This window comes from Malaclemys terrapin, chromosome 8 (assembly GCF_027887155.1).
Source record: "Malaclemys terrapin pileata isolate rMalTer1 chromosome 8, rMalTer1.hap1, whole genome shotgun sequence".
Lineage (NCBI taxonomy): Eukaryota > Metazoa > Chordata > Testudines > Emydidae > Malaclemys > Malaclemys terrapin.
Genome location: NC_071512.1, coordinates 14,652,867 through 14,677,800, shown reverse-complemented (window position 1 = coordinate 14,677,800; position 24,934 = coordinate 14,652,867). Strand labels below are relative to the sequence as shown.

Sequence of the window (24,934 nt, the reverse complement as noted above, 5' to 3'; positions counted from 1 at the left end):
TTCCACTTGAGCCAAATGAGAACTTGGTTTGCTGTGGGATAATAAAGGGCTGTAATAATGTCTGGGGCCATTCACATGCATTAGGCCAGTTTATTACAATAAGCATGGTAAAATCATATGCTTCATTAGAAATCATTGACACATCACTGTACTGGTCATATTTCTTTGCATCTTGAAAAGGCAACCCAAACTGTACTGGGGAATGTCACCTTATTCCAATTTTATATCCTGTGTACAGGTCTGGCTGGCAAAAAATATGAAGACTTGGAGGACTCTGCTGTAAATATTAATAGAGCCACTTCTATTAGATGAATACCACAATAGAGGTCTTGTGAATAGTTAATTGTCTTGTTCCATTGCATGGTGTTATTGACCTCTAATGCTGTGGAGAGATTATGTACTTACACGATCCCATTTCCACATCTGGTGCACTCAGGAAGCATCTGCAATCCAGACATGGCACCACCAAGTTTTGATACTGGAGATTTGATGTTTCTTGGGCCAGCGAGTCGGTCAAGTTTTTCACCTGCCAAGAGTTTTGAAAAGCCACAGATTAAAAGTTGACCTCTATTTTAGAGGACTGATGTGATGATTCTGCCTGAGAAAACATGATATATATATTGCAACAGAAAACTCTTCTCGCAATTTGCGTAAAAGAAAATGGTGGGACCAATCAGACTTTAGCAAGTTCAGCATTTAAGTTCACAGAACACTGATAGGTCTCACATAAATCCATTGTGCATCATAATGAAGCCAGCAGGGTTAGTAACTAACTGCTCAGAATGGTAGCAATGAAATGGCTGTAATATAACCATTGATTACCACATCACCATCTACTCGTACATTCTCAATGATCTAAACAGACCCCATCAATCTAAACAGACCAGGGCTGAATTTGTTTGACAGACTTTTTTGGGAGCTAAGAGGCAGAGATGGGGAGAGAAAAGCAAACTGGTGAAATCATAAGAGAACAGAACAGAGGGAGTGCGTTCTATCTGAGTAAGATTAGATGTATTGTTTTTTATATCTATGACCAGTCAAAGAGAAGAAGATTAAAACCTTTTGGAGCACAGGGCAAACTAAAAAAAGAAAGAAACCAAACAATAACACAGTTAAGTGCATTTTTCTTCTTAGGAGATTTATTTGTTTTATTACATCTGTCGTGAGTCAGGAAGACTTTCGTGAGCCTAAAACAAAAGTAAAACAGCATGTTAGAAGCCGACTTTTTTCTTGGCATTAAGTTTTGTTTTACATCAGAGACCAGCCAAACTAAAAGGAAGCAATGAAAGCTTTATGCATAGTGACTGGCACTCTCTCTCATATATGAGCATATGAGTGTGTGTGTGAATACATATATACACACAGAGAGAGAGACAGAGAGAGAGAGTATACATATAATGAGTGTTTATATATAATGTATACACTCACTCACACAGATACATGTACATATTGCCAAAAACTATAAAACTTAACAACGTACACGACTAACTGCGAGGTTTTCCAGAATCCCCTGTCGCCCACCAGATCACAGCTGCAATTTTGAATATGCTCATCCAAGCCCCCATTCAGCAAAGAACTTTAAGCATATGCTTAATTTTAGGCACATGCTTAAATTTCACTGATCTCCATGGGACTTTAGCACGTGCTTACGAGCTGTGCTGAACAGGAGTAAGTACTCACCACACAGCTACTTTGGAGCGTTAATAGCTTTGATTCTGCCCTAAAGTGCCTACTACAGCTTAAAAAAATTCTGTGTATATAAAAGTTAATTCTTAGCATTTTAAATCAACCAGGGTATCATTCTTCCAGGCTGTTTATTGAACTTGTCCCTATTGTTACAAACAGATTCACAAAGTATATTTCTGACTTGCATTACTCAGTGGTGCGTCCCTTTCTTTTTGCTTAGAATTCATTTTCCCAAATGATTTGGGGATGAGAGAAGCACCTCCTCTTCCCTTTTAGAATAAGGACGTAACAGGTAGGACAACTTGCTTTGCTTTCAACACAGAAAGACAGATCAGTGCATTTCAGCTCCAGCAATTACCAGCATGACTGTACTTTCATCCTTATAGAAACCGTTTGCAGTTAATGTAGAGGAGGCTATTCAGTTATAGAATTAAAAGGTGAGCAAAGGGCGCAAAAAACTGTCTCCCTCCCAAAGTCAGGTTGTTTTTTTGGGGAGGGTCTTTTAATCATTTCTCTGTCTTTGCACAGTGACAGAATCTTAGCCATTGACACTGAGCCAAAGCATGATTTTACCATCACCTAAGATCATGAAAACCAAAGACCCTCCCAGCCCCCCACGAGTAAAACACAGTGTTAATGTTTTCAGAAAACTTGGAACAAGACAGTCCCTCGGTCTACGCGTGACTGACTGCCCAAGCAACCCACTGAGACTGTTAAACCCAAGAGGCCTCCAGTGCACTTGGCCGGACTCAAGCAGAACTCGTTTGCTGAGATTTTCTGTTGAGCATGGACTGACACAATCGCGCACAAGGTCAGACCTCACAGCACTGAGAGACGCTGTATTTGAGCTATTCATATATTCATTTGCCAGCTTTTAAAATATCACCCTACGCCTGAAGCTGCTCCTGTTCCTAAGCTAGGGAACTGGGATAACTTTGACAGAGTGGGGATAGAGAGAGAGATTTTAAAACAAGGCAGGATCTTCGAAACTCTCACCAGAATGCTAGGTCCTTTCCCTCTGTTTCTGCAGGCACAGAGCCCCACAATAATTTATGTTCCTCAGCGAGGCAGCTACTAACTTTAACTAAACATTCTTGTCTATGCTTTGTGGTTAGGGCTCATCTTTCATGGTTGAGGGGCACCCATTGAGGCAACTGTTATGTTTCTTTACAAATCCTGTCAGATTCCCAGCAGGAAACACTTCTTATTAGAGGCACAGTGTGAGGCCAATCATCATAAAGAAAAAATACTGCTTCTGGCAGGAAAATTTGCCATATCTCCAGTCCTTCATGTGAACTACCAGGTTCTCGAAGACTATGAAGATCCTGCCTTTAAAGATCGTGTACACTAGTCTTGAACCCGAAATGTATATTTCTTCTTTTTTGTATTTATTTTTAAAAAGGGGGGAAAGGAAGATTTGAAGAACCCTGATACGAATTTTAAAAATTTGCATCATTTAAAAAACAACAATAAAACTAAACCTCTTAAACGGAATCTCTAGTACTGAGACTCCCCAATACAATAACATTTCCCTAGTGCACCAGAACCCAGAAGTGAAATAATTTACCCCAAAGTGAAAGAGATTAGTCTATTTCCATCATCCAAGCTGAGTGAAATGCAAAAGACGCTTAAACTAAGAAAAATACATTCAGATTTTAAAATGTTTAATTTTTAATTACCTATGCGTTTTATGCTGACAGAAGAGAGTATTTCATTTTTAATCCTTTACAAAATGAACCTCAGTAACTTAACAATCAATGCTCCTGGCCTGATTCTGTGGCTGCAAAACTTGTCAGGGATTCACCAGCCTCATGTAAAAATCACTAGGAGAACAGAACCAGGTGTAAAGTAGGAGAGAAAAAAGGATGGCGTTGGCCTAGAATCAAGATCTGAATTCTCCAGCTTGCTGACCTTTTGGTTGGTATCTTTCATCAGTTTTGTAATTCCAGACTCTGACAACACTGTGCTGCCATGTTACCAGAGGTTGGCATTATAATAAACTCCATGTGGGAGGGCACGGGGCAGTTCTTCAAAAAATCTTTTTAAATAGTGTTGCCCTTTTAAAATCTTGTAAAAGCAAGGCTCCACTGTTCTAGTTACGTCTCATCATGAGAGGATGAAAGAAGGGGAGGAGACAACAGTCATTTACGAGCTTCAACTCCAGCACTTTCTACTCGCTTCTTCCTAATAATGAGGTTCTTGGGTACGTACAGTTGTGCACTGTCAAAAGACCCAAAGGCACAATCGAATCCTGCTGTTACTGCCAGCTAATCATGCATTTGCCCTGCCAGCCTAGAATGGAATAGAGCGTCTATGCCTAGGAGTCCCATGGCTAATCTCATATTTCGCGCTTTTCCAAAAGTAAGTTATTGGCCCTTCTCCTTGCCAACATAGCCTAAGAAATGTAAACGGCTGCTAGGGTTGAAAAGTGATTTTCCCAAAGATCATAGCTTTTTCTCAGGCCTCCCGCACGCACCCAGGCCTGGCCTTTGGGATCTGTAACACTCATGGCCACACATTCTTCCATGTCTTGGAGGACATCAGGTCACACTGTGGGTGTGGGTGAGCAGTGCCACCTAGAGTGCACGGATGATGTTTTTAGGGATCCCACAAGCTCCCTCAGAGCCACTTGCCTACAGCAGGGGACTGGCAGTAACCCAATGATTGTAAAGCAAGGCGGTGATATTCGACGGAACCCAGAATTATCTGCCTGCCAGACCTGGGCTCAGTGATACGGACACAGTGGGCAGTGCTTTGGGATGGCGGGGTGCAGAAAACTGTTCTGCTCCAGCCAACTATGGCCACAATGTGGTGGGCGGAGAGACTGCCAGCCCAAACACCAAATAACATTGGGCCACTCTGTAGCACCTCTTTTCTTCAACTCTCAAATGGCTTTGCAAACATTTGGGCCCAATCCTGCTCACCACTGGAAGTTGTGTTACTGATTTCAGTGGGTACAAGATATTGCTTGTCATGAATTAAGTCTCGCACTAGCCTAGTGGGGTAGGAAAATATTCTAAGTAATTTTACTCACAGGGAAACTGAGGCACAACAAAGCTGTGTTACCAACTCTGGCAATTTTATCCCAAGCCTTGCAATAGTTGTTTTTCCTTAAAGTCCCAGCTCCTTGAGTCATGTGGGAATATCAGTCTTTTTGCAGAGAAAAGCTTGAAAATTTAAACCCTAAAGGCCCAAAACTCACAAAGTGAACAAAGCATTTATTGTTTAAAATCTCGTGGCTTTTTAAGACAATCTCATAATTTTTCCAGTCTGGCTCATGATTTTTGTATGGTTGGAGACGAGTGGACAACGTTCAGCTAAAATATGGGCTTTGTTACGTTCTATAGGAAGCTGGCTGCAGGACTGTGAGTATAACTGAGACCGCTGACTCCCATGATTATGTTTGTTCATGTAAATGCCTTTTATTTAAATAGAAAAGGTAGGTGAGGTCATATCTTTTATTGGACCTTCTGTGGATGAGAAAAACAAGCTTTTGAGCTTACACAGCACAATTCTTCAGGTCTTCAGCACCTGAAGAAAAGTTCTGCATAAGTTCGAAAGCTTATCTGTCTCACCAGCAGAAGTTGGTCCACTAAAAGATATTACTTCACCCACCCTGTTTCTCTAATATCCTGGGACCAACATAGCTACAACAACACTGCGTACATTTATTTAAATAGGCGACTGATATTCTATTAATTACGCCCCCAATCATTTCTAAAATATTACATCTGTATGGATACTTCTAGGAAAACAGCCGCAGTGTGCATCCAATCTGCAAACCTGGACACCTTCCACAGGATGCCCAACGTCTGAGTTTGGATGCAGTAAGCACACAGCTGCTAATCTGGGCTGTGTGTTCAAGTACCCAGGTTTGAAACCGCCATTGGGGCATTTATTGCTGGAGACGTGTTCGCATGTCCAGTCATTCCAAGTCTCAGCACAAAGGAGGTGAGATTGAAAAAACAGGAACCAGAACCGTCAGTTTCCGAGTTTCCTTTCAAAGTGCTTTCCAGGCCTGTGGAATGATTCAGTAGAGAATTACACAGGGGCAGTCAGCCAGGTCTTTTTCTCAAGGGATGATGTGGCTCAGCCCAGAGTGTGGAGTCTAATCCTTCCACAGGCAAGAAGCCAATGTATGCGCACCTGTGCAATAACATGGAAAATCTGAGCAGAGGTTTGCCAGTGACCAGGTAATGCCTTTGCACACTGTCACAATCTCATTTCCCAGCATCCACATAAACAATGAAAGCAGATGAAGGTTGCTGGCCGGGTTAGTTGCTGAAGTGGTTGTGGCCGGTGGAACCGGAGTGCCAGGAGCATGTGTGAACAAGCTCTCTACAATGGAAGTGCAGAGGAGGTTGCTAATCCTGTTTGAGAGCTTGTGGAAGTGGGAGAGTCAAAATCCAGTCTTTGAAGTATCCCAGTACTGAACCCAGTCACACACCACATGCTTTATGTGGAAGTCTACAGCTCTGCGTCAAGCACTAATCTCTTTCAAGTGGTCCAGACACACCAAACTGGGCTGGATGAAAGCAAGGCTGTGGTTTTGTTCTCAAGTTCAATACATTTCTTTCCACATACTTAAGATCAGTGTCACTACATCATATCAATTGAGGGCAGATTTCAGCTGTCCCAGCCCATGTGTGCAACTTAAAGGAGACAATGCAAAGAGACCTTCCTCACTTGCGCCTCTGCCACAACTTGGGTGGGTGCTGTCTGGTGGGGTTAGCCCCCTGACATAGCTAGAAAGGATGAAGAAAGAGAGGTTCAGTGGTTAAGGCTCTGGCCCATGACTTGGCAGAGCAGGGTTCAAATCCCTGTGTGACCAAAGGCAAGTCACTTAACCTCTCTGAGCCTCAGTTCCCCATCTGTAAAATGGGAATAACAGCATTTCTCTGTATCAAAGGGGTGTTATGAGGACAAATACACTAAAGATTGTGAGATGTGCAGATACTACAGTAACAGGCAGCGAGCAGTGGAGCCAACTCTTGCGGTAGATGGGCAAAGAGTGTCATGGCCTCATATCCTGTTCCCACTCATCAGAGTAGCTGGGTACAGTTGCAGGGGGATGTGTGACTACACTCTGCTGAGGTTCAAAGATTGGCATTGCTTCTTCTTCATTGTATGCTCCCCAGCATAATTCTGGCAAAGTCAGCAGAAATTCTCCCAGCCATTCCTGTTGCACTGTACCACAATCTGCTCAGTGTTGTAAAGCCAGGATCTGGCCTGCTCTGATGAGTGAGCACCATACAGCTAACTCTGTGGGGCGCAGTCACCTTAGTATCAAAAGGACTGATGTTCCAAGCTTGGAAGGGCTTTTAACTTGTATCTTTGGATCATAAAAACAAATCATTCTTCCTGTGACACCAGCACAACCTCACTGAAGTCAACAGGATTGCTCCAGCATAGCTGTGAAGAGCATCTGACCCATTGACTCTATCATGAGAAAAAGAGAAGGCGTTGAAACATGTAGGTTTTCCCTCTTGTAGGGCATATTATATTCACAGGTTAGAAACTGATTTAGAAGACAATAAGAATTAGGAGGCTTGGGGGACCCTTTGGAAAACTCCATATGTATTAACAATCTGAGATGCTGTCTTCCTTACCATTCTCTCCGGCTTCTAACATGCCCTGCAAATACCGGAACGATCCAGACTGCTTAGGCTCCGAAGCTGGCTTTTCATAATCCTGGAGCATCTTGTACACATCTGACTCCATGTCAATCCCATTTCTGCTTCTCGGGAGAGGTTTTAAAGGGTCGGCACTATTTAAAAGCAAAGCAATGTCAGATGGTAAGCAGCCATTGCATTCAGGGGAGGAACAAGATTTCCAGTTAATTAGGGATGGGTGAACTCCATCGGGTTGGAAGTTTTATAAGCAGCCCCAAATGTTCTGTGCTTCACCAAACAAGTCTGCATTTCATTAAGCTTTTTCACCCATAAATTATATCCACGTTTATTTTCACAGCAATTTAATTAAATCCCCCATTCCCATGTTTTCTGCCTATAGCAAAGCTTGCTCTAGGGAAACAAACATGCAAACCATGAAAGATAAACTAGTATGTGGCTTGCTCTTCTATTGTGCAATATAACTAAGACTTGACCGGTTACCAAGAGTCTTAGAAAAAGGGCAGTTGCTAAAAAGCTTCGTAAATTACTGTGCCACACATGGAATGTACTGAAAAAATTCATTAAATTAATGACTCAGTGCTATGGAAGCCACCCATCCATCGTTAAATGACCCGACATCTGGGGTATTGTTTTGTTGTTGCCAGCCACAGCCCCTGTGGATATGATGTTATCTCCAGTGAAAGCATCTTTCTAATCCAGTTTCCTTCTGGATAATTCTGCATTGAAATGGTATTTGTCCCAGAAAGTCCAAGTGTTAAAAAAATAATAAAAATACCACAAAAATGACCACTGAACAAATTGATAAAACACCCTCCAAACTTCCTATTTTATCACATTCTCCCCCATGTTCTTTGATCCCACATTGTCTGTTTAGATTGTAAATTCTTTGGGGGCAGGGGATTGTCTGTCTGTGTTCAAAGCACCTAGCACAATACTGGGTGCAATTGAAACAAGCAATATATAGTAATGAAGGCCCTGATTCAACAATCCATCCTAATACAGCAAAGCTCTAAAAAGACATACTTATGTTCCATTCACTTCAAAGAGACTTTAGCAAATGCTTACGCATGTTGTTGAACAGAGAAGGTCTTAAGCATATGTTTAAATGCTTTTGTTGAACTGGGGCCTAATAGCATAATATAGCACCTGGGGGCAAGGAGTTTGTCTGTAAAGTACCATGCACGTCAATGTCTTTATAAAAACAATAAAAATAGCCAGAGCTCTTAATCCCCGTCAGACAGCCGAACACATCTTACTCATCATCTGAATCACTGTCTCCACCAGCATTGATTTATGTACTGGCATGAATGCAAACAAAATTCACTTTCAACAATGCATTTTCTGGAAGTAATCTGGATCTCAGACTCCTGCTGTGCCATAGGCACCAACTCCGTGGGTACTCCGGGGCTGGAGCACCCATGGAGAAAAATTGGTGGGTGCTGAGCACCCACCGGCAGCTCCCAGCTCCCCCTGCTCCAGCTCACCTCTACTTCCTCCGTGAGCGCGCCGCTGTGTCCTGCTTCTCCTCCCTCCCAGCGCTTGGGCCGCGAAACAGCTGTTTCGTGGGGCAGGGAGGGAGGGGGAACGTGGTGTGCTGGGGGAAGAGGCGGGGCCGGGGCAGGGATTTGGGGAAGGGATCCAATAGGGGCAGGGAGGGGGCGGAGTTTGGGCGGGGACTTTGGGGAAAGGGTTGGAATGAGGGCAGGGCCAGGAGCGGGAAAAAGGTGGAGTCGGGGTGGGGCCAGGGGTGGGGAAAGGGTGGAATCAGGGTGGGGCCAGGAGTGCGGGGGGGGGGGGGGGGCGTGAGCCCCACCGGCGCCAGAGAAAGTTGGCGCCTATGTGCTGTGCCCAACTTCTGTTTGGAATGTGCACTTGTTGGTGGGCAACTTAGGGACTCAAAGCTAAACCTGCAAGATCAGACAAGCAGGACTTGATTTTCTAACATTCTAATGGGCAGTTAGTGATCTCTTCATCAAGTCAGCAGTGGCAGGACTGGATTGGTCACCAAAGATGGAGATGCCATTATATACAGTAGAGGAACAAGATCCACAACTAATTAAGGAAGGGTGTACCACGTACTTCCTGGGGTTTAAGGTTTTGCAAGCTGCCCCGGGTGTTCTGTGTGTCACCAAACAAGTCTGCATTTGATTAAACCTTTTCATCCATGCATTACATTCTAGTTTATTTTCACAGAGATTCAATTAAACTCCCTTTCCTCCCGCAATGTTTTTTTGCCTATAGGGAAGCCTGTTCTAGGGGAAAAATGTAAGCCACAAAGCAATCTATGCATAATTCTCTGAAGGTTGTGATGCCCGTGAAATCTTGAGACAGCGAGCTGAGCTGTTGCTGCTGAGAATCGTTGAGTGCACATGGGACTGCAAGTTGTTGCAGCATCTACCACCAGTGACTTGAACCGGACTCTACAGATTCTGTGCCAGTTGCTCTGGTGTCCTTTCCGCATGTCTGAAGTTCCCTAATTACCTTGTTATAGTGCTGTCATCTGTCAAGTCATGCATTTTCAACTAGGGAGTAAACTTGTGTTTTATCAAATCCAGGCAAATCACATACTTGGAAAAGACTGAGTTCATGACCCAATTCTGAACCTATGAATGCGTTCAAAATCAAGCACAAATGCATTGACTCATCACTAAAGCTAATCCCCCTGTTTTTAGCCAAGGTATACAAAGCCACAGTCTTCTCTCAGTGATTCCTGTGCCATCTCAACAACTTCAGCATCATTAAGGTCAATGAGGCTGTACAAGTGTAACAGAGGGCAGAATTTGGCCCATCAAGTCCCCCAGGTGTGAATTCGTGCAGACACACAGTACTCAACAATCTGAAAAAAGCTTCTTCACCACTGGGAATTAATATGGGCATTTTTCCTAGTTCAGAACTAATGTATGACATAAATAACCAACAGCCTCAAACGAAGATACTCCAGTCCGCAAGCTGGGCTGCATCAAAGTTTCAGCTATTCATCTGAGCTGTGTGTGGCTAGAAAAGTGTTTGATTTTCTATAAGCACTAATATACCACAGCCTGCCAAACAGCTGCATTGACCTAGATTTATAGTTGTCCCAATTTATTGGACTTAGTTTTGTATGAAAACCATAATCCCAAAATCTGCTCCAAGGCTTCACTTGGAAGACCAGTCACTGTACAACAGCAATCATAGCTTCTACGGGGCAAAAACCTTTGATAAGTGTCTGGTGGACAAACACTTCCTTAAAACAAGATACTGAAGTTTATGACTAACTCAGGACCATTAGCATCATCCCACATTGGGATCTCATCTGGTGACTGCTACCCTATCCAGTTCCATTAGCAGTAAAAGGATCTGAATCAGGTAGGTTCCAAATTCAGTAGTGATATAAATGATGGGGTAAGTTATACAATGGGTGTCAATCAGGCTGGCTGTAATGCCTGGCTGTAATTGATGAACTAGAGTAAAATGTACTAGTTTGGCATTAAGTGGACAGGCAAAACAGGGGGTTGGACTAGATGACCTCCTGAGGTCCCTTCCAACCCTGATATTCTATGAAAACAACTTCAGCCAACGTGATATCCACACCAGCTTGGCATCCTACAGGTAAATTGGGAATTGTGTGGGGATAGGTACAGTGGGGGAGATCTTGCTTTTATTTCACAGCTTCCTGTTAACTGTTTGTCCTCCTACACAAATCCCTTCTGTCCCCCAAACACTCAGTTACATGTTATTTGCGCATCTACGAAATGCCTAATTGGTGAAATTTATGCCATTTGGCCACTGACATTACAACATGTGTAAATTACAATTTGTGTAATTGGCACCACTGAATTTGGCCCACAGACTCTCATGGGTGTTACCATTGATTGCTCGAAGAAGCATTTTGCTGAAACTTGCCTTGACCCTTTCTAATGAGCACAGAGGAACATGCCTGCCTCCACCTTTGGAGAGTCTGCAGAAGTTCACAGAGGTGGTTACAAAAATCCAGAGTCTCTGACCCATTTGAAATCCACACTTGAAGGGCAACTGTCAACTTAGATTTTTTTTTTTAATTGAATACTTAAAAAAACTAGTTGCTGACAGAACACCGTTAAATAGCATGTTCTGATTTTTTTTTTAAAAAAGATGCCTTTGAAAATATTTATCTTGGTTCATGTACATAAGGGTTTTTTTCATCGAAGGAAAAACTGAGTAACTGACTATTTGGAGGAAACTTTGAGAGTGATTGTAAACAGCATGTTGTCAAATGTACAAAATAAACTTAAAAAATAGAGAAAATCATTTTTACTGCCAATATCTGTCGGTTATAGTTAATTTAGGTGTTACTTGGAAGCATAATAGGTACACCATTTTCCAAGTAGGAAACTTCCTTTTAAGAAAATGGCCAGTCAGACTGTTCAAACGTACAGATTATTGACCAGTTTTACTGACTACAGAGAAAGATGCAAGTACCCAGTCATCCTTGCTTATAGACCATCACTGGTTGTGTTGTAGTTCAGTTATGTGATGGCGCCAATCAGTCATTTTTCCAAAATACTAATATGTTAGGCCAACATAAGCTAAACTGCATGAAGAGAACTTTTGCTGTAGCAAAGCCGTTTAGCTGTGGTTAGTATAATGGGGTTCTGGTCCACAATGGGGCTCCTAGGCACTATGATAATTCAAATAATAATAAATATCCAGCTACCTTGGTATAACATGCTTATGTATTGTACTGAGTGCAATAAGGGGCAAACAAACACCAGCCGCACACGGCATATACCTACATAAAATAAACAAACACTGACTGCTGCTCCCATATGACATTTTGATTAGAAACTTGAACCTTCAGCTCCAAGAACCCAGGTTCCCCAAGAATGTGGGATGGCTGCCATCTTCACTGGCACATTCAAAATTAGACCAGGAACCTCCAGAGCTAAAAGCTCTGCGGCTTGCGCTCAACAGCCAGTACGCCCTATCCATGCTGTACCAGACGTCTATCCTTTACGGACACGGCACGGAGTGGGGACCTGTTATGTAAACCCTTCCCCCCCACCCCCCAAAGCATAACACTTTATATAAATTGCTATTTAACAATGTCAAATTCCATCATTAACTGTTAGCAACATAATCCTACGATCAGAGTTTTTCTCACACCTGTGTGGCGAAGCAATATGGAGACCACTCATCTGTGCTGGCAAACTGGATTCCACATTGTTATTTGGATAGAGTCGCGTTGGATTATTGTACTGTAAGTTCAACATCTGTTTGTTGTCAGTGGGGCTCCCTCCGGGAGCATAGGGCACTGGTCTTCGGCTCTGAGTGGGCCCATTATCCTAAAAGAGAGAAGAAACAGAAAACGGTGAGGTATATGGCCCCAGTACTAAACAGCCACTCCGGCTATTCTTCGCAGCCTAGAACAGCATTTCATTTGTTGTTGTAAATAAGCAGCGGAAGAGAAAGAAATTCACCAGGAAAAAGGAAATTCACTTTTGACCCATAATTAGATCTTGCTGAACCTGTACAGCTTTCATTGGTCTGTAATTAAATAAGCTTGACTGTTTCTCAATATTCAGCCATTGTTAATTATTTCGCATTTCTTCATTTCCCCCATATGATCCAGATTTATCTGTCCTGTGAAGGAAGAAAAAGGGGCATGACTCACATTTCAGTTATACCATTTCACAGTATAGTTGTGCACTGTTCCGATTTACTCCTGATTCACACTGGTGCAAGCAAGATCAGAATCAGACCCCTGGGCTATGTATTCAGGTTACACAAGAGCCCAAATAAAGGGCCAGATCCTGACACCCTTTCTCACCTTGAATAACACCTTACTCCACAAATAATTTAATTCATTTCAATGGTGCTACTCTTGAAGTCAGGTGTTACTTGAAGTGACTAAGGTGATCAGAATTTATCTCAAGCTAATCATTTGGTATCTATATTTACATTTTTTTGCTGGCTTTTTAGTGCCTGAGTGAAAATTAACATTTTGCAAGGCCAAACCGATGGAGGATCTGGTCTCTTTGTGGTATTTCCACCAAACAGGCACTGAAGCATTGTAAAAAGACTAGTTTTCATGTTATTTCAGCTATACGAAATATTAACAAAGGCTGTAAAAACTACAGACAAATATTTGATCCTGCGCACACCAGAAGCTACAAAACACATCAGAAGTAACATTTACTGCTAGAGGTGCTCCCTGCCAAGCAAGCTGTACCCATGTTTTATCTCCTCTTTAATATCCTGCTTTGTGAGCTATCAGTAGAAAGAAGAACCGTGGTATATTGACAAGGAAAGACAGGTTATTTCATATCCAATTATCAAAACCAGGGTAAAGCAGCTGAAAACCAAAGGGCAGTACTCTTCCACTTGCCCTGTGCTTGTTAGTTCCATTTGTGCTAGTCAGGTTCATGTCTGTATTGATGGAAGAATAGACATTTACAAGAGAGACATTTTAATTGTAATGTATTCTGGGCTGGGCTCCAGGAGCTACGTTGATTTATACCAGCTGAGGATCTGGCCCTCAGTTTTCAACATTCTTGTATATTTAAGGCTCGTGAAAAGCTAAGGAGAAAAACCACATTGTGACCAAGTAATGGAGTGCACAGTTTGGGTTCTATTACCAGGTTTACTTTTAACTGAAATCATCCAATAAATGCTAATTAGAAACAAAAGTTTATCACTGGCATATAGAATGAAATAATTTTATGTCCAAGTATAGTAAAAATTAATTGGTAAGAAAAATAAAAACAGACCCAGCTAGAGGCAAGGTTTTTAGCATCCAATCCTGAAATTCTTCCTCAGGCAAAACTCTTAACAATATCAGTGGGATTTTTGCCTGAGTAAGGACAGTAAGATTGGGGATATATGGCCTGATCCTGCAACCACCTAAGCACGTGAGTAACTATGTATGTGAACAGTCCCATTGGATTCAGTGAGACTGTATGTATGCATGAAGTTACTCATGTGCTTAAGTAGTCGCAAAACTAGGGCATTCTTTGTAATGCTATTTCGGAGACATAGGGGGAAATAATTGCTTCCAACGTATGAGATCAAATTATCTGTTAAAAATAATTCATCTGCTGGGAATAATATTTCTGTTTTTTTACCCGAATGATTCTTTAAAAAAAAAAAAAAAAACCATCAGGCCACAGTTTCCAATTCCCAGATTTACAGTATTATTTTAAGGGAAATAAAGCAAATACTTTCTACCATGCCCCAGAGGGGACAAGGAAGGCCATACATGTTTGAGGGAAAGCAATAGTGTAAATTGGCCAGATGGTAAATCGTTTTTAGTAAAAAACCATTGGTTCTTTGGAAGCCAATCCTGTAAATGTCTATGTCAAATAGGTCTGAAATTGCATTTCACCCCAAGGAAATTGAATGCTACCCTTTCCTGAGTCAGATGAAGAAACCACAGAGCAACAGACAGAGGCTAGTCTGGGTCATGTCTAAGGTTTGACGCTTCTGTTTTACATGGATGAGCCACTCAGAACTATGGGCCAAACTGTCCCCTGACAGATGCATGTGCAGCTCCCAGAGAAGCCAACACAAATACAACATGTGTGTCCATGGGAGAATTTGGATTTAAATTATTTGGGCTGCATGTTTCTCTCTACTACGGAGTAGAATGTATCTGTTTTGAAGAAGAGTGCAAGTTATCTGAGAGCATTATGCCATTGACCCAGTGCATGCTCTCACTCCATCTCCGCCCCATTATAGGTACACAGTGAGTAGTTAGCGCTCTGCCGTGATGGGGTGTGCTGGAGGCAGTGAAACCAGGCTAGACTGCAAACTCATCTAACTTTAAGGGTTCTCAAGAGTAAATCTGCCTGGGGATTAATTCTTGTTCAAGCAATATCATCTTCTCCCAACCATCTTAACCCTTCTCCCTTGCATGCGGGCACAGAGGGAGGGGATCTTCAGTGGCACAGCTCCTGATGGCATCCAAGCAACCATAGAGAGGAGCTGGAGAAGAATCCTTGTTACCTTTTGTGCAGGTATGGGATCCCTCTCCTTCTTGGTTGGAAGAAACAAAGGAAAGACTTTCCTGGGTTGACTCCACGGGGTTTCTAACATTTGTTTCCCTCCCCCCATCTTGTCCTTTTTTCCATATAAGGGATGATTGGGGCCTTTACCATTAAGGTAACATGGGATCGTAATCCATTTCTGGAATAAAATGCACTTTAAAGTGGGCCTAGAAAGCATGATCTCCTGGGGCTCCTTTAATCTGAGGCAGTTTGTAAACTGTCAGGCATTCGTTTCTGTTGAACAAAATGATGTGTAAATCAACAGCAAATGTGTCTTAAAAAGCTAAAAAATATTGCTTTGACACTCTCCAAAGCGCACAGAAATTCAGTGTTGGACACAGATTTATTCAGTCTTGTGGGGGCCTCCCCAACTACGCCCGGTTAGGCAGTGCAGTCTTGGAAACATTTCTATGTGGAGTGGTCTCAGTTTGGTGATAAGCACAAATGGCTGTGAGGCCATTTGACAAGCAATGATGTCCCTTGCTGTGGTTTTGTGGTTGAGCACCGACGTGCTGAGCTCTTGAATATCTGGCCACTTATTCTGTTGACAGAATAGGAACTGACCCCTTTGGAAAATCTGTCCTGAGGGGTTCAGGAGAGGGGCTATAAGAGGCTGGCTAAGGGAATGCCTGTGAGAAGGCAGGGCTCTGTGCCCAGGTGCTGAGGTCTCCTTGAATTCCACGCTGAGAAGGATTTTTGTTTTTCTCCAGATGCCTTTGCTTTGTTTGCATTCCTAGTTACAAAGATTCGGAAAAACCCTTGCAAGACTGCTGTTATCTCATTTCCTGCTGACTCACCCCAGTAGCTCATGGGGCCCTTCTACTGTAATGCTCTCTCCAGATTCCTGTCTTCTCAAAGGGGATTGAACTTCTTGATTGCATATTCACTGCAAAGCTGAGTCCAACTTCTTTGTTTTCAGTCTGCCATGTCACTTCCCTGCAGTCACAAACAATGAGCCTTTTGTACCACATGTAGCCCTGGTGATGTGAGGGCTGGGATTCATTTAATTTTAGTCACTACTAATTGATCTGTAGTCATTATAACCATACATGGTATGAATTGTTCATAAGCACCTGCCCTCTCTGCTGTTTTCAAGGCTCTGCCATTCAGACTGACTTTTAACTGATAGCACAATGGTTATTTCCTATCTACTTAAAACCTTGGCCAGTTTTCTAGAATTTCACCTGTGGGTAACTGCCAAGTGTTGTGCCAGGGTGAAGTGAAGGAATTACTGGCTACTGGGAGGTGCAGAAGACTAGTATTGTTAGGAGCAACCACGCTTTATACTCCCTTTCCAGGGACAAGGTAGGTATTATCTTTTTTTTTTTTTTTTTTGGGCCAACTTCTGTTGGTGAGAGAGAGAAGCTTTCAAGCCACACCTTGTTTCTCTAATATTCTGGGACTGACATGGCTACAACTACACTGCATACTCCCTTTCCACTCAGGATCATTCTCCTGCCCCGGTACATGCTCTCACTGTGACCCGCTTCCCTTCACTGTCAGTTCTCAAACCCTTCCTCAGAGCCTAGAAGCTGACCTGATGGTGTCTCCAGACCTTGAAGATCAAAGGACTGATTCCAAGTCCTACTGGAAGATTTCAATTGGCTTAAACGGGATTGGGCCAAAATGCACAAGCGCATCTGGCATTTTCTCTCCCCGCACTGGAATGGGTGCAATAAGTTCTTTGAGTAGTTGCAGTCTTTGATGGGTTTATTTTCTTGGACCACGCTGCGGATTCAGGCTGTGGCTTAAGAGGAAAAACATGGAGAATATTCAGTCTTCTGGGAGGTCACTTGTCTTGGTCTTTCTTGGTTGTACTCCTTCGGTTGCCTGGATTGGTTTCAGACTCCTTTCTCAGTACCTGTCTCAGAGTTTTCAATGAAGGCCATGCAAGATTTTACATAGTACAAAACAGTCATGCCTTAACCCTTAGAAATCTAGATCCAGATTTCTTTCCAGTTCAACGTTTAAGATTACAAAAATGTCTCCAATTTGGTGGCTAATTTTCTTTACTCTGCCAGCTTTTTTCTGTTCTATAGAACATATCCTAGTTAGAGGAGTTTTTAAAAAAAATTCTTATGGAGTTTCGCTGCTAAGAACTAGTTTTATCAAAGGGAATTCTTTTGGTCTTCAAGAAAGAAGCATTAACATCTATTTTCTCATGCTAGCCTTCCAAGATCAATTATAAACCACAACAAAATCTAATGGAGTTTGTAGCTGGCTTTTGGGATTCAATGGAAACTGGCTTGTGGGGCTTCTCCCTCATGATTTGTGTTTGAGTCACAAATTAATTTAACATGAGGTGCTGAGGTGAGATCTCAACATCTGTTGGTTTGATTTTGTTACAAAAGATACTTAGAGAATCCTGGCAAGCTGCTGCTTTGCACCAGTTGAGAACAAGAGGACGGCAATGTTGAGGTCATGTCCAATGTGCAGAAGGCACACTTCTACAGAAGGTTATATGGCTGAGGCCAAAGGAAGCAGAGCACAGGGCCACCCACAAATGAAATTGGAAGTTGGAATTTTGAGGGATTTAAGAAGCCTAAACCCTCCCATATCGATTCTTGCCAAAGGAAGGAGACTTGCAAGGGGCTGTTCAAGGTGGAAGTCCATTCTAGGCACCACCACAGCTACATCATAGCTATGTGGATCTGCTGCTGCTGAGGTGATATCAGGTATTGAGACTTTCAGAGCAGGGGCAGTGTTTTTAGAAGCCCTAGCACAATGGGGACCTGATCCTTTGGGTCCTACTCCAGTACAAAATTACAATAATGTGATCTATTGCTGTCTGAATGCATTAATTGGTGCTGTGCTAGCTGTATGGTAGTCTCTCCACTGGCCAGCTCTGGGCCAGGCTTTCTACTTCTTCCTGACTATTATATGGATAGAGGTCTCTAACTCCCTTCCTGACCCAATGTGGGAGAGAATACATAGAGGAAAGATGATAGAGTAAAGGAGGAGGAGAGCTTGGGGCCATGGTGAGGAAAGGATTGGTGGGGGGGTACATTTGTTAGGAACTGGGACATGGACTCTCTTGCCTAGTAGTTGGAGCAGGAGTCAGGCCTACAGGGCAGAATAGGCATCCAGAGAGGAAAACTGAATTGAAGGTCCGGACCAGAGTCAGTGGCCAGATGCCAGAGTCAATGGTCAAGCCTGAGTCATATATCACCTGGTTTTAAGGGCAGGTCTGCTGATGCCCTCTGCTAATTGGGTGGTTTAGCCAATCAGGCAGTGCAACTGGGGTCCAGCTGCATGCTTTGGACTGCTGGGGGGTTAAGCTAGCTAGCAGGTAAGCAGGCTAGCTGCAAGCTCTTACTCCTGACAGCATTCTTCATAACATCAGTGGGTCCCAGATCCCCCAAATCAGCTTGATCAAGCTAACACTCCCAAGAACAAACATGTGAAGTCACTGTTTTTCTCTGTGTATTTCCTAGGAACATTTAGTTCAACTTAATGTTTTCCTCTTAAATATATACATCACCCATTTATTAATAATTTACATCCCTCGGCACTGCCTATACATTAAGGGCTACTGATATGTATGGCCTTATGGATGCAGTCCATCTATCCCGACAAACTATTTCCAGAAAAAGGAAAATGCAACACAATATGGCTCGGAGTGTTTCTTTTGGCATGGCATAGAGGAAGTGAAAGGAAATTATACATATACATTTATGGTAATAGTAGCATTGGCAGCAAGCCATGATTACATGCATTAAGTGCATACTCTGATGAGGTACATTAAATTGGCTATTGTACTTGGAGCTACTGGATTTTTTCCCAATAAATCCTCATTCACTAAAAGCCACATTCTGTCAGTCTTGCATGCACTGAGTAGTGCCTCACTCCACAAAGAATCTTAAGCAATGGCACTAAAGAATATACTTAGCACAGGTTTCAGAGTAGCAGCCGTGTTAGTCTGTATCCGCAAAAAGAACAGGAGTACTTGTGGCACCTTAGAGACTAACAAATTTGTTAGTCTCTAAGGTGCCACAAGTACTCCTATACTTATCACAGGAAGAGAAGGGCGAAACTCAGTTGTGCTGTCTATCACTAACCGGTGCCCTTTATTGTTACCAAACATCTCAAAATGGAAAATACCAAGTGAACTGTTTTCTGAAGAAAACAATCAAGTTCACAAGAGTTACACTAGAAAATCTGGAAAAGAAATGGGGGTCCCCTGCCCCACAATTAGATTTATTTTCTGAGTTTGGCTTTTTCTTGAAACACAAACACTTCTCTAATTTAACTCTTTATATGAAAACCTTTTATATTTTGTAACAGTTTTCGGGACTGAGGTGGACCGTGTTTATACCAGTGACCCTTTGCACCACGGGCTCTTTCAGGTGTACACTGCTGGCTGTAAGGTGGCAACAGAAAAATAGATACTTGTTTATCTCAAGTATCTAGTTCAAACAAACCCGTGTAACTAAATGCAAGGACAAGAAAAAGGCTGCTGGCTCTGGAATGCTGGTTACAGAGTCCAGCACACATGAAAGGTTTTTTGTTTGGGAGGATAATTAGCTATTTATAGTTAAACAAGTTCACTCCTGACCTTTCTTTATAAAGGATGGAACAGAATCTGGTTTTGCAAGGCTTCTTTCATATGCAGCATATCCTATGAAACCTCAAAAAGCAATAAGATGCAGCAAGAAAATAGCCCGAAAGCCACCAGTACCGGACATCAAAGAGTACTCTGTACAACTCTCTTTCTCTTGTCCCACAATGCACTGACGCTCTCTGTACTGATGTTAAAACACAAACTACTTTATTCTGCATCCACTTAAAAACTCTTAATACAAATATGTAAGTTTCTACATTGCTCTCATCACAATGGTATCTGCAATATATACAAGGGAAACAATAGAGACGTTCAAGCTGGTATTTGGAACAAAGCGTACATTGACAAAGTGTTTGATTGATGTGTGTTTTTTTTTAAATAAGCATGTTATTAAGCTTTAATTGAAAGGACACAAACCTTCTTTATCAACATGTTTAGAATATAAAGCACAAAGCCTATTGAAAAGCCATCATGACAACATCATCTTAAATAGTCTGTTCTGACAGATCATCAAAGGGGAAAAAACCTCAAACTTTGGCTCAGCTGTCCAACTGCTAATGCTATTGACACATAGTGAACACTTCTCGGCATGGCTGTCTGACAACCTGAATACTTTAACACATAGTGCCTCTCTAAACAATCCAACAATTTTCTTAAAATGGAAATTATGCAATTGAAGGAAAGTGATATTCTCAGTATTGGGGATCTCCTCATTTTTAAGAAAGGGAAAATTTCCTACAGTTGAAAGACAACAAGTTGTTTGGATTTGTAAAACTATCCCCTGCTCTGCTTTCGACCTGAACAAAGAGTCAGCAATGAGTGATTCAAAAATGTGAGATCCACCTTCACGGGAGGCTGTTTCTATACTTCTTTCCATCTCTGGAAAGTCACTTTAGAATCCTATCCAAGTCACTGGTGAATCTTTTTTCCCCACTAGCTCAGTGCAGCTACAGTTTCTCACCTATTACTCCATTCACGCCAAGACACAGCCAGTGAAGTTCCAAGGATCAAATGTTTTTGAAAATGCCTGGTCTCCTCCAGTCTCAGAGACACAAAGGAGAGGATAAAAAGTAGGATGGAGGTTTCAGTAGAAATACTATGACTAATGGCTTGTCTACAAAGCAAGCTAGTGCCTGGCAAGCCAGACTACAGCACACCACACCTTGCTGCACAGTAACTTGCCTTGTGTGGAACCTGCTCCAGTGGTCCTGGAGTGAAGCTTAGCATACTGCTCCTCTGGGACCTTCACTGCACTGCACTGTAGCAGGGTCCACACAGCAAGTTAGTGCTCGGCAAACTAGTGTGCTGTAGATTTACACCAGGGGCGGGCAAACTTCTTGGCCTGAGGGCCACATCGGGTTTCTGAAATTGTATGGACGGCCAATTAGGGGAGGCTGTGCCTCCCCAAACAGCAAGGAGTGGCCTGGCCCTCGTCCCCGCCCCCTATCCGACCCCCCCACACACGCTTCTCACCCCCTGACGACCCCCCCCCAGGATTCCTGCCCCATCCAATGCCCCCTTTTCCCTGGCACCCCCCCCCGGGACCCCCTGCCCCATCCTCCTCTCCCTGTCCCCTGACCGCCCCCTGCCACCCCATCCAACCCCGCCTGTCATTCCTGATGGCCCTCCCCCCCCCCCCCCCTCAGGACCCCTACCCCATCCAAACACCCCTTCTCCCTGACCGCTCCCAGAACCCCTGCCCCTGACTGCCCCACACTGCCCCATCCAACCTCCCATCTCCTTCCTGACTGCTCCCTTAGGATCCCCACCCCCATTCAATCCCCCCAACCGCCCCGACCCCTATCCACACCCCCACCCCCTGACCACCACCCCAAACTCCCCTGCCCTCTATCCAGTCTCCCCCCCACACACTCCCTGCCCCCTTACCTCACTGCCTGGAGCACCGGTGGCTGGCAGCGCTACAGCCGCGCCGCCCAGAGCACCAGGACAGGCAGCCGCGCTGACCGGCCAAAGCCAGCCATGCCACCGCGCAGCACAGAGCACCGGGTCAGGTCATGGCTCTGCAGGCTGCGTAGTGAGTTGAGGCTGCGGGGGAAGGGGAACAGCAGGGGAGGGGACGGGGACTAGCCTCCCCAGCCAGAAGCTCAGGGGCCGGGCAGGAGGGTCCTGCAGGCTGGATGTGGCCCGTGGGCCGTAGTTTGCCCACCTCTGATTTACACCCTGGCTTACCACACATTGCATTGTAGCAGGGTCCACATGGGGTGTTACTGCACAGCAAGCTGGTGCACTGTAGAGTCACAGCCTGGCCTGCCACACACTAACCTGCCATGTAGATGAGCCTTGGGCCACTAGATCAGTAAAGTATATCAGTAAAAGTGGTACAATCCCCTAGTCTAGACACAGTTACATCAGTACAACTGTTCTTATTTTGCTATTAATGTACAGGAAGGGAAATAAGCTATCCTGGTTTAAGCATGAGTTATACAGGTATAGCTGTGTTCACAATAAGGCCTTGTCTTCACTTACCGGAGGGTCCGGCGGCAGGCAATCGATGTTCTGGGATCGACTTGTCGCGTCTGGTTAAGACGCGATAAATCGATCCCGGATCGATCCCGGAAGTGCTCGCAGTCGGCGCCGGTACTCCAGCTCGCCGAGAGGAGTACGCGGCATCGACGGGGGAGCCTTCCTGCCGCATCTGGACCCGCGGGAAGTTCGGACTAAGGTACTTCGAATTCAGCTATGTTATTAACGTAGCTGAATTTGCGTACCTTAGTCCGAAGTGGGGACTTAGTGGGGACCAGGCCTAAGGGTGGGACTGGTATAACCATGATGGGGCAGGGGGAGAGAGGCACACTTCTAACCAACATAGTTGCACCGGTAGAAAAAAAAACCCTGAGTACAGACCAGGCCTAAACTGAGTTTCATCATCACCGAAATTTGATCTCCATACTCATCAATAGGGTGCTATGATTTTGCATGTAGGTTTGTTGCCCTCGCACAAATGCTTTTCTCCATTATTAATTCACTAAGGGCCAGACTCTAAACAACGTATTCATCTTGAGTTGTAACTTACTACACGAAGTAGTCCCATTCTAATCAATGGTAGCACTCAATGGGCCAGATCCAGAGCTGGTGGAAATTAGTGTAGGGGAAAGAGCTGAGGATCTGGCCCAACGTGAGGAAAGGTGGCACAATGTGGTTTTAATTATTTTGTGCCCTAGGTGTATATTAAGGAAGGGGGACGTGTCCACATTTTTTTTAAAAATATATAGTCCATCTATCTTAGACCAAGATTATGGGTGGCAGTATCAAACCCGATGGTACTGTATGTCAGGGGAGAGGCGTCAGGAACGTACAGGTTAACAATCCTCAAGCTTTTTAAATTAGCTTGTAACACAAGCCTCGGAAGCTGAGCACATCTATTCAGCTAAACATTTCTAATATAAATGTTCCCCTAACCGGGAAAATATGCAATCAGCCAGGAATTTTGGAAAGAATTAGAAAATTAGTCTCTCTCTCTCTCTCACTATGGAAGACAATGTTTATCATATTTTGTAAATGCCTTTTTGTACAGTCAACAAAAAACATAAAGACACTTTTCAAAATGTGACAAGGAGAGCTTTAGACTGCCTGCTTAATGGGAATAATGGTGGGATTCAAAATTTCACAAGATCTTCCAGCAAGGATTTGCATCTAAGCCCTTTCCTTGGCAAGTGGAGGCACTCCATCCTCACTCCATAATGAAGGCTAAGATGCTGGTGGTATCAAGAGCTCATTTATTCTCTGTTTTAGATATTGTCAAACTTCCTGAGCTGACTGCTCTATGCCCTCCTCACTCAGAGGGAGATATTCTATGCTAGGCACATGGTTTCTGAAAGTTTGGGAACTTTAGCTCTCTCATTCTGAATTTTGATACCTAACTTGGCAAGATACATACACTCTGATTTGGCTTACTGCCTTCTGAATGCTTCCCAGCTTTGCTGCCTCAAATACGGTTGACTCAGATAGTATTAGGATTTTTTTATTTTATTCTCTTTGTAAGGGATTCTGCAAAATGCTTTATTTGTCTTTCTGTCTTTGTTCAGCTAGAGAGCTTCAGTAGTGGGCAGGATTCCCTATTATAAGGCAGAATATTTAGAGACAGTTGTATAATACTTAACTCTTAAACTTAAAGGTCGGTTCCAACTCCAACGTTCATTTACTTCACTGGGTTTTGGCTCAGGCTCGTAAAGGTTGAAAGTACAAATATTAAAAAACTAGTAATCCCTTGTTATTCAAACACTCACACCTTGTGAGATAGGTAAGTGTTATTAACCCCATTTTACACTGAGGCAGAGAGGTTAAGGCCAAAGATTTCCAACCCGTGTACCTAAAGAGGATACCTAAATAAGTGGTAATTTTGAAAGATTCTGAGCAGCTGCAACTTTCAAGAACCAACCAAAGGCACCCAAGTATGAAAATGCTGTTTTAAGTGAATTCCCCATGGTCACAGAGGTTTAGAACCCATAGCTCTGGGTTTAGAACCTAGTAACTCCCTAATCCTGTGCTAGCCTTTGGGTACGTCTTCACTACCCGCCGGATCGGCGGGTAGCAATCGATCTATCGGGGATCTATTTATCGCGTCTCGTCTAGACGCGATAAATGGATCCCCGAACGCACTCCCCATCGACTCCGGAACTCCACCAGAGCGAGAGGCGGAAGTGGAGTCGACGGGGGAGCCACAGCCATCGATCCCGCGCCGTGAGAAGGGGAGGTAAGTCGATCTAAGATACGTCGACTTCAGCTACGCTATTCTCGTAGCTGAAGTTGCGTATCTTAGATCGATTTCTCTCTCTCCCCCCCCCCCAGTGTAGACCAGCCCTTAAAGATCACATTGCCCTTGACCAGATGTAAGGGGCAGTTCTGATAGGAACACATGGCAGTCAGGTACCTAATTCCCATTGTGTTAGGCACCTAACTGCCTTTAGTGCGTTTGAAAAATCTACCTACAAGGTTTATTTTTCTAAATCACAGGGCCCAGCTTCTCCTGTCAGTTCTACACATGCAATGCAGCTGACGTAAATCAAGCTGCCTGTGTGGAAGAGGGCACACAG

General features: G+C 43.6%; 1 protein-coding gene across 1 annotated transcript in view; it reads right to left on the bottom strand.

Moving 5' to 3' along the window:
* The window catches only part of PDLIM4 (PDZ and LIM domain 4), a 101,478-nt gene that overhangs the window by 7,007 nt on the left and 69,537 nt on the right, over nucleotides 1-24,934 (bottom strand). The window contains exons 4-6 of the mRNA XM_054037028.1: nucleotides 12,441-12,619; nucleotides 7,296-7,453; nucleotides 406-526 (exon numbers count right to left, since the gene is read on the bottom strand). Of these exons, the coding sequence (XP_053893003.1) occupies nucleotides 406-526; nucleotides 7,296-7,453; nucleotides 12,441-12,619 (458 nt within the window). The remainder of the gene's footprint in view (nucleotides 1-405; nucleotides 527-7,295; nucleotides 7,454-12,440; nucleotides 12,620-24,934) is intronic.